The sequence below is a fragment of the Capsicum annuum genome, chromosome 5 (assembly GCF_002878395.1).
Source record: "Capsicum annuum cultivar UCD-10X-F1 chromosome 5, UCD10Xv1.1, whole genome shotgun sequence".
Taxonomy (NCBI): domain Eukaryota; kingdom Viridiplantae; phylum Streptophyta; class Magnoliopsida; order Solanales; family Solanaceae; genus Capsicum; species Capsicum annuum.
Genome location: NC_061115.1, coordinates 219,519,501 through 219,536,092, shown reverse-complemented (window position 1 = coordinate 219,536,092; position 16,592 = coordinate 219,519,501). Strand labels below are relative to the sequence as shown.

The 16,592-nt window shown below is 33.6% G+C and overlaps 2 protein-coding genes across 2 annotated transcripts; both read right to left on the bottom strand.

Moving 5' to 3' along the window:
* Positions 1 to 482: 482 nt before the first annotated feature.
* On the bottom strand, positions 483 to 9,932 carry LOC107871375. Its single transcript, XM_016718298.2, has 4 exons — positions 9,618 to 9,932; positions 8,626 to 8,837; positions 7,498 to 7,759; positions 483 to 876 (listed from the first exon to the last, which is right to left on the bottom strand). Exons 1-4 carry the CDS (start codon positions 9,867 to 9,869, stop codon positions 577 to 579), a joined length of 1,026 nt encoding a protein of 341 aa, XP_016573784.1. The 5' UTR covers positions 9,870 to 9,932; the 3' UTR covers positions 483 to 576.
* A 3,913-nt stretch (positions 9,933 to 13,845) lies between these two features.
* LOC107872704 lies at positions 13,846 to 16,067 on the bottom strand. The gene is made up of 2 exons (XM_016719331.2): positions 15,545 to 16,067; positions 13,846 to 14,652 (listed from the first exon to the last, which is right to left on the bottom strand). Exons 1-2 carry the CDS (start codon positions 15,929 to 15,931, stop codon positions 14,347 to 14,349), a joined length of 693 nt encoding a protein of 230 aa, XP_016574817.1. The 5' UTR covers positions 15,932 to 16,067; the 3' UTR covers positions 13,846 to 14,346.
* Between the last annotated feature and the right edge of the window lie 525 nt (positions 16,068 to 16,592).

Here is a 16,592-nt window from a genome sequence, read left to right as displayed (position 1 = left end):
ATCCAATGATTGAAACTTATGCTTGAAAGATTAAGAGATATTAATATTATTACTTCTCTTTGTATATAATTTTTATTTTTATTTTCAATAGGCAAATATAACTTTAATTATGTTATTAATTAGATATAAGCATCTTGTATCTCTTGAAATATGATTAAAGTTGCCACGACATACTCTAACTTCAGAGGGGTCCTATTATCCTGAATTCAATTTTATCGTATTTTTGTCACCCTTTTGTACTGAGTGACACTTTTATTACATAAAAATGGATGTCACGTCAGCTAAAAAGGTGTCAAGTCAGCTAAAAAGGCTGACAAAAATACGTTAAAATTTTGTTCAGGGAATAATAGGACCCCTGTAAAGTTGAACTGTGTCGTAGAAAATTTGATCATAGTTTGAGGGATACTCGATGTTTTACTCTATTAATTAGTGACAGATTTTTCCACACAAGTCAGACCCAAAACAGATATCGACCACAAGACTAGAAACAAAAGAAAAATACACAAATCTTAAGAAAATATATTGTTACATATTATTGTCATAAAAACAATTCAAGATCCACTAACACTAATCAAATTAAATTTTCTCACCCAAAAGTGCCTTCCATATATCATATTTTACATTATCATCACCACATGGAAATAAATGTCCAGCATCTTGTAGTTCATGATAATTTATCCATGGATTTTTTTTGGCAATAAATCTTTGTAATTTGACAGATACAATTCCATCTTCAACACCCTGCCATAAATGTACATTGCTTTGATTATTATAAAATGGATTTTTCATATCCATCGGATCAAATTCAGGTTTACCAAAACCAATAATTAGGTCTCTATGGAGGGACTCAAATTCTCCTTGTTGTGTAACATATGCCTGCATAAAATTAATATCAAATTAAAAGAGCATCAAATAGTGTAGAGTAAAGCATCTAGTACCCTGAACTACGACACAGTCCAACTTCACGGGGTTCTATTAGTCCCCGAAACTAAATTTTTGTGTATTTTTGTCAACTTTTTTAGCTAACGTGACATCTTTTGTCAATCTTTGTAATTGATGTGACACCTTTGACTTGAGTCCCATTTTATGTAATAAAGGTGTCACGTCAGCCCAAAATGGTGACACAAATGCGCTAAAATTGAGTTCAGGAGGGTAATAGGACTCCTGTAAAGTTGAAGTATATCGTAGCAACTTTGATAATAGTTCAAAAAGGTAACAAATTAATATCAAAGTAAAAGAGCATCAAATAGTGTAGAGGAAAGCATCTAGTACCCTGAACTAGGATATAGTCCAACTTCACGGGGTCCTATTAGTCCCTGAAATTAAATTTTAGCATATTTTTGTCAACTTTTTTAGCTGACGTGATACCTTTTGTCAACCTTTCTAGCTGACGTGACACCTTTGACGTGGGCCCCAGTTTATGTAATAAAGGTGTCACGTCAGCACAATATAGTGACACAAATGCGCTAAAATTGAGTTCAGGAGGGTAATAGGACCCCTGTGAAGTTGAAGTATGTCGTAGAAACTTTGATAATAGTTCATGAAGGTACTGGATACTTATCTGAATAATGTATAATATTTTATGGATGAGTAAAAAAATTCTTATATCTACATAAAAAAACCAAGCGGTTTGGTACACGAAACATTCTGGTTCATATATGAGATGGAATGTCCCACAGGCCCTAATTTTTTTCTTTTTTTGATAACCGTGGTGTTCGGTCAGCTTGTGCACCTCGACTAATTCCACGGGATATCTGCCACCTCCCACTAGCAACAGGTATCATATAACTTTGTCCACCAAGATTAGAGCAGACCCACGAACCCTAATTTATCGAGTCGAAATTAATGAGAAAAATTATCACTACTAAAAAAGTGGGAATTTTGGATTTTTTTTTCCGTCGGAATTGGTTGAAAATTCATCGAAAATGTTACTGACGATCCAAATTTTGATGGATTTCCGATCTAATGTCCGTTGGAAATTCTAGTTTTTTTAGTAGTAGAATTTTCTTGAGTAAATAGTGTATTGTGGCACGAAGTTATATATTTAAGAAACAATAAGATTTTTCAAACTGTTAGTTGAATGATCATTCGAGAAATAAAAAAAATCTAATGTGCCGGGAGACCTATCATGCCACATCATCTTTCTAGTTCTCTAAGGTTGATTTTTCGACTGAAATGATTTTCCAGGGAAGGTATGGTTAGTTAAATTGGATGATTTTATAGTAACAGAAAAGCGACATTACCCTATAAAGCGTAAGCTGAATGATCATTTGAGAAATTAACGAGAAGCTAATGTTTCTCTCACACTCTCCAAAAATATTACCATGCACTAAGCCTGTCAAGTGGGTCGGGTCACTATCCGGCCCACTTAAAGGATCCGGCCCAGTTTGACCCAGCCCGATAAGCCCTACGACTTTAGGGTTCTGGGTTCCGGCCCGAAATTATTTTTTTAAAATTTTTTTTTTGAATTTTGGGCCAAACTAGTCGTTGGCCCAACGGCTATATAGCCGTTTTTGGGTCCAAATAGCTAGTTTGGGCCCATTTCTTAAAAGAAAAAAATTTTTACTTTAAAATTTATTTTTTAATCCCAAAAAAAATTCTATAAATACCTTACACCTTCAAATCATTTTTCACACAATTTTTCACTCTTTCAAATCTCATTCTCTCTCAAATCTCAATTCTCAAATATTCAATATTTAATTTCTTAAAGTGTTCACTTTAATTTTTTAATTTTGCGTTTACAAAGTACGAGCAGAAGTTTCTAAAGTCGTAACCTTCGGATACATCCAAAATTTGGTATTGTCCTTCCATCTCTTACGTTTAATTTTTATTTATTGTATTAATTGTTTAATATTTAATTTTATTATATTTGTCTATTTTGAATTTTTTTAGTTTAATTTAATTTATACTATGGATAAATTAAGAAACCTCACTACTAAAGGCGTTAAAATTTTTTGTCCCGAAAGTGGTAGTGGTAGTAAAAAATGAATTACTAGCGGTAGAGGTAGTTCAAGTAGTAGATATACCCGTGTGTCTTCGCCTCTGGTACCGCTTGATACACCTTTTGAGGAAGAAATAGGTGTAGGTGCTTACGATATGGATTATATAGAAGCTCAAGAAAATTAAGGTATAGAAGAAGAAAATGAAGTAGATGTGGTTAATTTAGACGAAGATAATGAAAAAATTGGTGAGACACCCGCAGTAGGAAAGGCTAACATTAGATCTGAATCGGTTAATCTCCCTCCCCGTCCTCCCCGTGCCGCAAGACCTCGTAAAATAACTAGTGTTGCATGACAATTTTTTGAACGTATATCAGATATTGAGGTGCAATGCAATATTTATCAACAAATATATAAGCATAGAAGCGGAGGCAAGCAAGGGGTACGGATACGTTAATGAGATATATAGGTGAAGCTCACAAAAGAGAGTTAAATATTGCACGAGGTGGGGGGGATGTTGGTGGGCCGACGCAAACTAGAATGGACCCAGCAACCGGTTAGGTAACGAAGAAGTATAATAAATTGAGGGACTGAGAAGAAATAGTTAAAATGGTAGCTGTGAGTTGTTTGTCTTTTAGTTTTCCTTCTTCTAATGCCTTTATTCATTATATACAAGTAATTTATAATCCTATGTTTAACGGTATTCCTAGAAGTACTTGTCGGTGTGATATTTTTAGACTTCATTCACAATATTGTTTTTATTTATCAACATTGTTAAAAAAATATTCAATGTAGATTGTCCTTAACTTCTGATCTTGGTCGTGCTGTAAATAAAAATGATTATTTAACCGTTACTTGTCACTGGATGATAGTAATTTTGTGATGCAAAAACGTATTCTTGCTTTTTTATATGATGAAGATCGTAAACATACTAGAGTTTTTATTGTTGATTCTATTGTTAAAGTTGCCAAATATTATGGTATCGAAAATAAAATTTTATGTATTGCTTTTGATAATGCTTCTAACAACAAGACTGCTATAAAAAAAATTAAAATCTACGCTATCTTCGCCGTTGCCTGAAATTTTTCATATTAAGTGTGCATGTCATATATATAATTTAATTGTAAAAGATGGTTTTGAGTTTTTTGAGCTTTATATTGAAAAAAATTTGGCTTGCTGTTGGTTTTATTCAAGGAAATAATCATAGATCGAGAATTAGAGAATTTAAAGTTAAATGTCAAGAAAATGGACTTGCACCAATATTGATACCTGTGGAAATTGATATTAGATGGAATTCTACGTATGATTTTTTAAAAACTTATTATAAATATAGACCCCCAGGCCCCACTAGGTGGGAATACACTGGGTTTGTTGTTGTTGTTGCTGTTATAAATATAGAATTTCTATTACACTAGCTTTTAACCAACATTGTGGTTCATTTGCTGATTCTGCTGATTGCATGCTACATGATTCTGATTGGGTTGTGATTAAGGATCTTGTTAAGTTTTTAGAAAAAATTTATGTTGCTACGGTTGAATTTTTCGGTGCTTATTATCCTACTGTTGGTAATATTTTGGCATATATAGCCAATATTTCTGGTTTGCTCAAAGAATATAAAAATAAAGAAGGTTATAAAGAAGTTGTTGGTGCCATTTTACTAAATTTCAAAAATATTTTTTCCCGATTCCTCCTATTTACTTGGTTGGTGCTATGTTAAATCCGTGCATGAAATATAATAATATGTGTCACTTTAGTACTATTATTTATACTAACTTAGAAATAAACATTAACCATGATTCTGAACAAGTACAACCTGATTTGTGGACAGCTATGAATGATGCAAAGGATTACATAGAAAAATTATATAATCACTATGCTGATTTATTTGATTTAGCCGTACCTACAAATATCATTCCAACTGTCGCTCCTCATCCTCCCGAGGAGCCATCATTTTCTAAAAGGCCGGCACATAGTGGTTTTCTTGTTTCCTTTTGTGATTTAACTTGTTGGAACAGTGTTGATGAGAGAGCTAACACATCAACTTATCGGGAAGAGCTGAACTATTATCTTTGAACGGCGCTAGAGGATCGCAGACAACGAATCAACACGTTGGATTGGTGGAGGAGTAATGAAACACAATATCCCGTGCTTTCAAGATTAGCTAGAGATATCTTGAATGTTTCAATGTCAACCGTTTCATCAGAGAGCGCCTTTAGTCAGGGACGACAGCAGCTTGAAGACAACCGACACTCATTGGGAAGCAATGCAATGAATGTTCTAGTTTGCCTCAGAGATTGGATTAGAGCAGAAAGAAGAAACCAAGGAATGGAACCGGAGCCGAGCGACGCACTGAAACTTGAAGAAATTATGTCTTCACGGGAGAACTCAGCAGAATCAAGTCCAATGCATGGTTTTGCCCCCATTGACTTCGACTATCCTATGCAAGTTCCCGTTAATATTAACATGCATGAGTTGAAAAAAATGATGCATAATTTATAGATTTTTCATTCATGTAAATTATAAATTTTGGATCATTTTGCAATCAATAAAATTCCCCAAATTCATTCACTCCTTAGTCCTTACTTTTTATATTTTTTCATTTAATGATTTAAAATTTTAAATTGAATTTCTAGTTTTCTACTTTAAATTAAAAACTTACTTCTAATATATTATTAATTTACTACCAAGTATTATTAATTTATTATATTAAGTAGCATATGTTTTGTATATTTGTGTATATATCTTCTATAGATGTGTATATTTAACATATACATGTGTATATATTTTATAAATTAGTATATAACTATATATATATATATATATATATATATATATATATATATTGTAATGTATAAATATTGTAGTATATTTTATTAGTAGTAGTATATATACATTGAATGATGCATGTGTATATATCTTCTATAAACATGTATATTTAATGTATACATGTGTATATGTTTTATAAATTAGTATATAATTATATCTATATATATTGTAGTATATTTAATTTAAAGTATTACATGTACATAGAATAGAGTGTATATATGTGAATATATCTTCTATAGACATGTATATTTAACGTATACATGTGCATATGTTTTATAAATTAGTATATAACTATATCTATATATATTGTAATGTATATATATTGTAGTATATTTTACTAGTAGTAGTATATATACATTGAATGGTGCTTATACATGTGTATATATCTTCTATAGATGTGTATATTTAACATAGACATGTGTATATATTTTATAAATTAGTATATATATATATATATATATACATATATTGCAGTATATTGTATTTAAACTTTAAAGTAGTACATATATATTGGATGGTGCATATATATGTGTAATAATTGTGTATATGTGTGTATAATTTTTAAATCCTAATGTAGAATATACTATATATATAGTGTAGATATATTGTTTAACGTATTTATAATGTATATAGGTGAGTATATATAATGTATATTGAAAAAAAGTTTTTTTTTTTTAATATGTTTGACCGGGTTTGATCGATTTTTTAACCGGGTTTGATCGGGTTTTGGTGGGTTTGACCGAGTGGGGTTAAGTGGGCCGGGTTAAGGTTGTTTTAAATTTTTTTACTGTTGAGCCCGGATAGGCCTGACCCACTTAGACCCCAACCCAGACCCGCCCCGGCCCACAAACCGATTAAATGACACGGGCCGATTCCGGGTTGGCCCGGCCCACATGACAGTCTAACCATGCACATGTGTCAGATCCTCCAACAAATACATAACTTTTAGTGGACCTTATACACGCCTGACCATATTTGCAGAGTCCGAGCAACAAAAACGTCACACGTGTCAGATCCTCTAACAAATACATAACTTTTGGAGGACCTTACACACGCGTCTGACCATAGTTTTGCAGAGTCCGAACAACAAAGACATCACATGTGTCAGATCCTCTAACAAATACATAACTTTTAGAGGACCTTACACATACATCTGGCCATATTTTTGCAGAGTCTGAACAACAAAAACGCCACACGTGACGCCACACATGTCAGATCCTCCAACAAATACATAACTTTTGGAGGACCTTACACATGTGTCTAACCATATTTTTGCAGAGTCCGAACAACAAAGACACCACACGTGTCAGATCCTCCAACAAATACATAACTTTTACATATGTGTTTGACCATATTTTTGCAGAGTCCGAACAACAAAGATGAAAAAAATAGTAAAAAGACTCTGTTTTCACCTAGAACTATACACGAAATTGCTAAGGCACACCCAAACTTTAGGAGGGTCCTATTATCCCTGGACTAATTAAAATCGTATTTTTAGCAACCTTAGTGCCTACGTGGCACATCAGTGAATCAACACACTGAAGGTCCACATAGACAAACGTATGTGCCACGTAGGCACTAAGGTTGCCAAAAATACGATTTTAATTAGTTCAGGGGGTAATAGGACCCTCCTAAAGTTCGGGTGCGTCTCAGCAATTTCGTGTATAGTTCAGGCTGAAAACAAAACATTTTCTAAAAAAAAATAAAAAATTGAAAGGGCATAATTATGTACCTGTTGAAGTTGCATTTCATCAAGTGAAGAGGCAATTTTGAGATCTTTTTCTGACAATTTAAATTCACCAGTAATAACACTAAATCCACGAAAATATTGTTGTGTATTCCACCAATACATAAGCCATGGAGCATAATATGCAACTTGATAAATCCATTGGTCTCTAATTAATTGTTTATCATAAGCTTCTTTACTCAAATTTGATGGAAATCCAGGCCACCAATAATTAATTGCTGGTGCTAATAATGCAGCTCCTGCTAATCTATGTATACAAAAAAAAGAAGAAAAAAAAACAATTAGAGTGAAGCGTCTAGTGCCCCCGAACTATGATCAAATTTGCTATGACACACTCCAACTTTTCGAGGATCCTATTACCTGTTGAACTCAATTTTAGTGTATTTTTGTCAACCTTTTGTGCTGACGTGGCACTTTTTGTCAACCTTTTTAGCTGACGTGACACCTTTGATGTGGGTCCCATTTTATGTAATAAATGTGTCATGTCAGCACAAAAGGGTGTCAAAAATATTAAAATTGAAATCAGGGGTAATAGGACTCCTGTGAAATTGAAGTGTGTCGTAGCAATTTTGGTCATAGTATGCTTATCTCAAAGAATTATCAATAATTAAATTAAAGGTTTTTTTTTTTTAATTAAAGATTAGCCCCACTATGTAATAGCCTACAAACTACACAAGGGATGTAAACCGCACTAGGCAAGTCCTGTGCGACAAGCTCGACTCAGAAGACATTGAGTGAGGATCGAACCCGAGTAATCCATGTGGATAACCACCCTCCAAACCAACTGAACTGGACAAGAATATATATATTTTTTTGGAAACCCAGGATAACCTGTAACCGCTATAACTTCGCTATAACTTCTGCCACAGCCTCTGCTATTCAGGTGAGCACTTTGTGCGCACTGGGTAAACCCCCACTATGTATTAGCTCGCAAACCACACAAGGAATGTAAACCGCACTAGGCAAGTCCCGTGCGACAGGCTCGATTCAGAAGACATTGAGTGAGGATCGAACCCGAGTCATCCGTGTGGATAACTACCCACCAAACCAACTGAGTCATCCATAACGACAAGAATATGATATATTAATAGTACTAGTAAAATTTGATTTTACCTTTGAGGTATATACTTAAGGCAACCCCAAACAAAATGTGCACCCATTGCAAATCCAATAACATAGAATTTATTTCCAAGTTCCAATTGATCAACAAGTTCTTCAATATCAAGTGCCAAACTTTTAAAAGTTCTCTTTGAATGAGGATCACTTTTTCCATAACCTGGTCTATCAAATGACACAAAATATACCCCCAATTCTTCAAATGCTTGCTGTGACAAAATACAAAAAAATAAAAAAATAAAGTCATTAGTCTATTTTAAAAAAAAAATATTAATCAAAGACTTGAAAAATTAGAACTTAGAAGACTGAGGGTATTTTTGGTATGATAAATAATCGGACGAGTGGGGAATGTTGGGGTGAACCAGAAAAGTTTGAGTAGAGCCGGATCTAAGCGTCGGCTAGGTAAGTTATTTTTCAAGAAACTAGGGCTTGACCACATTTCCCAAGTATGAGGTCCGGGAAAGGACCGGATCACAAGGGTATATTATAAAGATAAGTATCCAGTACCCTGAACTGTGATCAAAGTTGCTTCGACATACTCCAACTTCACAGGGTCCTATTACCCCCGAACTCAATTTTTGCTTCCTTTTATCTCTCTTTTTTGCTGACGTGATACCTTTATTACATAAAATGGGGTCCACGTCAAAGGTGTCACGTCAGCTAAAAAGGTTGACAAAATGTGCCACATCAGCTAAAAAGGTTGACAAAAATACCTTAAAATGTAATTCAGGGGTAATAGGACCCCTGACCCGTGAAGTTGGAGTGTGTCGTAACAAATCTGGTCATAGTTCAGGAGGTACCCATATTAGATGCTTTACTCGTCTATTATACACAACCTTATACCCCTGCATTTCTGACCGCATGGCAGCATGCATGCAAAATCACTAGTTACGTCAAAGCTCCCTTTAGATAGAATACGCTCGAAATGACTTTCATCATACCAAACACATCTGAAAATAATTCAATATATATAAGTTATATATACATACCGGAATTATAAGTGAAGCCTCAAATTTGCTACCACCAAAGCTATGAACATAAATAACATTATAATTTGCAATATTTTTGGACACACCATATTCTTTATACACCAAATTTCTTCCATCTCTTAATTTGATTTTTGGTGTTTGTGATGGAACACCAGCAGTGCTGCAAGTTCTTGGTGGAGGGGGAATAATAGTTTGATATATTAAGGCTAATAGTACTACTGGTAAAGCTAGTAGTACAACTTTCTTCATCATTCCTGAAAGAAAAAAATAAGACAAATAAGTGAACTAAGTAATTCTCAAATCTATTTATTGATATATATGTATATATAATAGGGAAAAGGGTCCAAAATATACCAAAACTTTGATATAACACGTCTGAACTTTGCAGGGGTTCTATGACCCCGTGAACTATTTGTTAGTGTATTTTAGTGATGTTTATAAGCTAATAAATAGATAAAATTTATTGATAAATAAATAAAAGAATTTAGTGCAATAAATGTAAGTAAAATACGTTAAAATAGATTAGGGGAGTCATAGGACCCCAGCAAAGTTCATGCGTGTTACAAGGATTTAGCAGTGGAAACAGTTTCTTGCAGAAATATAAGGCAGAATTGTGTATAATAGATCTTTGTGGTTCGACCTTTTTGGGACATAATGACATATTTATATATGGCCTACCCCAATTTATTTTGGATTGACACCTGATTTTTTTAGTACTAGTTGTTGAATAATGACAAAGCTTTTATGTTGGTGTTAGGTCAATTTAATTGGAGAATATGATAACGAAAGATTCATTTGGTCGATCCCAACTTATTTCAGATCGAGTTTTACGAGTCATACTAGTTGTTATTGTTGAATAATATTGGTAAAGATTTTATATGTACGTGTTGAGCGCTTGCGATGAATTTAATTGAGATATATGATCAGTAAAAATTCATATAACTGACGATCGAAACTTATAATTTGGAACTGAAGCATGAACTTCTTCAAGTGAATTCAATGGGACCATAACTAGTATAAATTCATAAAATAAATAGTAACTTATTTGCGATTGATAAATATATAGTTATTATTATTTTATAATAACAAAACTATTAAATTGATCTGAGATAAATTAAATTTGAAAAATATAATCAGTGAAAATTTATATAACTGACCTAAGCAATGTGGGATGAATGCAATTTAAAGCTCTGACAGTGCAATGAAGTTGATCCACCAACAAACAATAATATTTATTGTGAATTCAGAGTCAATAATTAAGTACATTATTTACCCATAATATAAAATATTATTAAGAGGAAACGCAGTATTTCCGTCCTAACTATAAATAAAATTGCTGAGACACATCCGAACTTAAAGAGGTCCTATTACCCCTGGACTAATTAAAATTGTATTTTTGGCAATCTTAGTGCCTACGTGGCACATACGTGGACCTTCAGTGTGTTGATTCATGCAGTGTGCCATGCATGTGCCACGTAGGCACTAAGGATGCCAAAAATACGGTTTTAATTAGTCCAGGGGTAATAGGACCTCTTTAAGTTCGGATATATCTCAACAATTTCGTTTATAGTTCAGGGTGGAAATGATGCATGTAAATTACTATTCAATAACACTCAATTTAAGTAATAATGTTTAATTATATTATGGAGTTTAATTAAGAAGATACAAAATGGAACTTTAGATTTGTGGTCTAAAACAAGGTTTATAAATTTATGTACTTATAAACTATCTCATTAAGAATAAAAATAAAAAGTTAAAATTCAATCTTTTCTGCATAGAAATATGTCATTCTTTTTAAAATATATTAGAAAAAGATAGTGTTTTAACATAAATTGCGACCGAATAAATAAAAATATGTTATTTGTTAAGAAATAAAATTAGCTCTTGCTACCAACTACAATTTTTGCCATGATAATAAATAGATTATGCTATGTATTAATTGATAACTTGATAAAATTTAAATGATAACTTCCCTAATATCACTAGGTAAATAATTACAATAATAATCTCAATATATTTTACATTATTTATGCATAGAATTTGAACTCTTTTATCAAACAAGAAAATATAACACAACAACAACAACCTACTTGATATATTTTCACAAGTGAAATTTGCGAAAGATGACGTGTACGCAAATTTTACTTTCAAAATTATTTTCGACAGACCCTCGACTTGAGAATATATATAAAAGAAGAAGATAGAATAAGCAATTTATTTAGCCTGAGAGGAAATAAATGATATCTTTCAACTTGTAGATTAATTCTCATGTGCTATTGTTTGCTCCATTTATTGAGTATTTTTTTGGATATTAAAAGTATAATTTAATTAAGACGTCTTAATTACATTAAATAAATTATTCATTACCATTAATATAATTGATGTTAGTTCAACTTTACATAAAATAAAAGATTTGGAAAGATAGGGAGTGAAGTAGTTTTATGAATTATTTGATTGCTTAGTATGTTGTTTAGTAGATATCAATAATTAATGATTGCTTTAAAAAAAGTGAAGAAAATGCAACTAACTAATACTTTTTCTATCTCGATTTATATGACACTTTTCATTTCTCGCAAAATTTCGATTCATATGACACTTTTTGTTTCTCGAAAATCAAGTTGGCTAATTTGATGTTGGAGGTGGTTGACGTTGGGTGTCCATGCACTATTTTCGTGCACCCATATAAAAAGTACTATAAATTACAACTCTTATCATCTGATGAATAAAAATATATTTTAAAATATTGATCAAAGTTTATATAATTGAAACCTCAAAAAGTGAAAAATATCACATAAATTAAGAATGAAGGAGTAACAATTTTTAATTTCATTTAAGTATTTATAAAGTTTCATCCATTGTCAAGTTGCTCTTGTCTCTTATATATGTACCTATATTTCTTTTTGTAGTGGTTGAAATAATGACCAAGCTAATCCCACAACAACGAAAGAATAAAATCTAAAATTATTAAATTTAAAAGTTGATTCACTCGAAATCATACGATTTTGAAAGATTAAAAAAATAAATTATGACTAAAGTTAAAAACACATTTAATAGAGAAAGTTTAAAAGAATTATGACTAAAGTTACTACGACACGTTCCAACTTTACAGGAATTCTATTACCTCAAAGTCAATTTTAACATATTTTGTCAATCTTTTGTGTTGATGCGATACCTTTATTACATAAAAGTGGGGTTCACGTCAAAGGTGTCACATCAGCTAAAAAGAACAAAATATGCTAAAATTTAGCTCGGAGGGTATAGGACCTCCGCGAAGTTTGAGTGTGTCATAACAAATTTGGTCATAGTTCATGACGATACTAAATGCTTTACTCTAAATCTAATGCTTGGAAAAATGTGTTGGATAATGGATAACATTTAATCTCAAAGGTAAAGTGGACACAAATAGGGAGAAAAAACATGTACTGAAGCAGTGACGGAGTCAGAATTTTCATTGAGGGGTTCAGAAGTAGACATACAGACTAGTCGAAGGGGGTTCAACATCTACTATATATAAATAAAAATATTTTTGATCCTGTAAAAATAGTACTATAAAAATAATATAATTTTCCGTCGAAGGGGGTTCGGATTAACCCTGATTACAAGATGAATCTGTCACTGTACTAAAGAAGTAATTTAAGGGACACAAGATCCCTATAAATGGGTACTCCCTCCGTCCATCTATAACAGGTGAAAATGACTCGATAATGTAAAAATTATTTATACTAACGGTATATATTACTTAAACTCTTTTATCGACAATGGTTGTGGTGTAGTGGTGAGAAATTCTTTTGTTGACAATGGGTTGTGGTTTAGTGGTGAGACTACTCCACCCTTAACCAGAGGTTTCGAGTTCGAGCTCTGGGTATGGAGAAAATCCTGTTGGGAGGGCCGCCCCCAGAATGGGCCCTACAGTGCACGATCCAAATTAGTCGAGGCTCCAATGAGGATACCGAACACCGTTTGGGAAACGAAAAAAGAAAAGAAAACTCTTTTATCTTTATTCAAACTGAACAACACATAAGATAACTATACTGTCTCATGCTAAACAAGAACATTTAGGCAATGTTTCACCCCCTTCATAGTCTATTTTTAGTCTTTATGACGGCAGCTCGATGCAGTAAAGCTCTCGCTATATACAGGGGTCCGGAGAAGGATCGAACCACAAGGTTTATTGATTAGTCTTTTTCGACTTTAAACATCCAAATTGAAAGCTAAGGCTTTGAAACACAGTAAATTTTTCCAGCCAAAAAGGTACTCCCTCCGTCCATCTATAACAAATGAAAATGACTCGATAATATAAAAATTATTTATACTGACAGTATATTGTACTTAAACTCTTTAATCGACAATGGGTTGTGGTGTAGTGGTGGAATTACTCCACCCTTAACCAAAGGTCTCAGGTTCAAGCTCTGAGTATGAAGAAAATCTTGTTGGGAGCACCACCTCCAGAATGAGCCTTGCAGTACGCGATTTAAATTAGTCGGGGCTCCAATGTGGATACCGAACACCAGGTGGAAAACCCCAAAAAAAGAAAACTCTTTCATCTTTATTCAAATTGAACAACACATGAGATAACTTCACTTTCTCATGCTAAACAAGAACATTTAGGCAATGCTACACCCTCTCATAATCTATTTTAATCTTTTTGACGGCAACACGATGCAGTAAAGTTCTTGCTATACGCGGGGTCTGGGGAAGGATCGAACCACAGGAACATCCAAATTGAAAGCTAAGGCTTTGAAAGACCCAATAAAAGGGACTTCCATAGAGCATCTTTAACACTATCATCACCATAAGGAAATATATGTCCAGCATCTTGTAGCTCATGATAATGTATCCATGGAAGATTTCGCGCGATGAATCGTTGTAGTTCAACAGACACAATGCCATCTTCAACACCATGCCATATATGTACTGAGCCTTCATTGTTAGGGAATGGATTCTTCAAATCCATAGGATCGAATTCGACTTTACCCAAACTAATAATTAAGTCTCTATGGAGTGACTCAAACTCCCCTTGTTGTATAACATATGCCTGCATTTACAAAATTGTTATGAACAAATGAAAACGACAATTAAATATGAACAATGGCCATCGTTCAAGTAGGAAAAGTGAACAATGATGGCAGTTCAGAAAGGAAACTCGCACACATGATACATCAGATACGAAACTCAAAAGATCGGGATAGTTAAGGTGTGTTTTTGATCGTTCACTCTAAAAACTATGATGCCTGCTTTGCATAGAAACCACTGGTTCGAAAGGTATAGAACTATTCATCAAAGTTAAGCATCTAGTACCCTTCTAAACTATGACCAAATTTGCTACGGCACACTCCAACTTCACGGGGCCCTATTACCCCGAACTAAATTTTAACATATTTTTGTCCACCTTTTTGGCTGACGTGACACCTTTTTAGCTGATGCGACACCTTTGACGTGGACCCCATTTTTATGTTATAAAGGTGTCACGTCAGCACAAAAGGGTAACAAAAATACACTGAAATTGAGTTCAAGGGGGTAATAGGACCCCTGTGAAGTTAGAGTGTGTGTAGCAAATTTGGCCATAGTTCGAGGGGGTATTGTTAAGAATCTAGTACCCCTCGAATTATAGCCAAAGTGGCTACGACACACCTAACTTCACAGAGGTCCTATTATCCCCTGAACTAAATTTTAGCATATTTTTGTCACCCTGGCCTTTTGTGCTGATGTGACACCTTTTGTTATATAAAATGGGCTCACATCAAAGGTGCCACGTAGGCTAAAAAGGTCTACAAAAGGTGTCACGCCAGCTTAAAAGGTAGACAAAAATACGCTAAAATTTAGTTCAAGGAGGTAATAGGACCCCCATGAAGTTGTCGTAGTAAATCTGAACATAGTTCAGGCACTTTACTCGTAACAAAAAGAGTAATAGGTATGAATATATGCACCTCTTGAAGTTGCATCTCATTAAGTGAAGAGGAAATTTGTATATCTTGTTGAGACAATTTGAATTCACCAGTTACAACACTAAATCCAGGAAACCAATGTTGAGTATTCCACCAATATACAAGCCACGGGACATAGTGTATAACGCGATAAGCCCATCGATCTCTAAGTAATTGCTCATCGAACGCTTGTTTAGTCAAGTTTGCTGGAAATCCAGGCCACCAGAAGTTGATCACTGGTGCCAATAATGCAGCTCCTGCTAAGCTACCAACAAATAAAAACGGAAAAGGATCATATTTGTTCTTCGTACTATCTGAAATCGAGCAACTTACTAGATCTTCGTTAAACGTTTGGTCTAATATTATTCGATGGTTAAGAAAAAATCTCATTTTTTCCCCTTTTGCAACTCCATCTAGTCAAAAATCGAAGCGTAAATTTGTACATTTTTGTTTAAGAATTGGATATGTGGAGTTCGCCTATGTTGCTCGGACTCTTCAAACATGTTGATAAGTGCATGTCGGATTCTCTAAAAGTAGTGCATTTTTTGGAGGTTCTGACACGTATACAATAACTTTTGTGGAGAGTTCAAGCAACATAGATGTCCAACCATTTTACGCTATAACGGTAAGGTAAACATAAAACATTTTGCTAACGGCAAGGATATGAATGTACTAAAAGTGTAAACAAAGAGCAAAATTTAACAAATTCGAATAGTAAGAAAGAACAGCCCAGTGCACAAAGTATCCTGTGGTCGTATCCCAACAGGGGTGATGCAGACAATCTACCCTAATGGAAACATTATAGGTCGTTTCCACAGCTCAAACCTGTAACCTATAGCAACTTTGGCCATAGTACTAGATGCTCATCTCTTTTTTTTCGTAAGTAAAATTGACATGATCTTACAACCATAGAAATATCATGATATATTTAAAACCGCGAGTTCTAAAGGTACATTTAGTATGCGTCATTTCTTAAACTTTCGAATCAGTAGTCAAAAGGCGTCATATAAAATGAAACGAAACGAAAGGAGTAGATAAGAGTAAAATACGC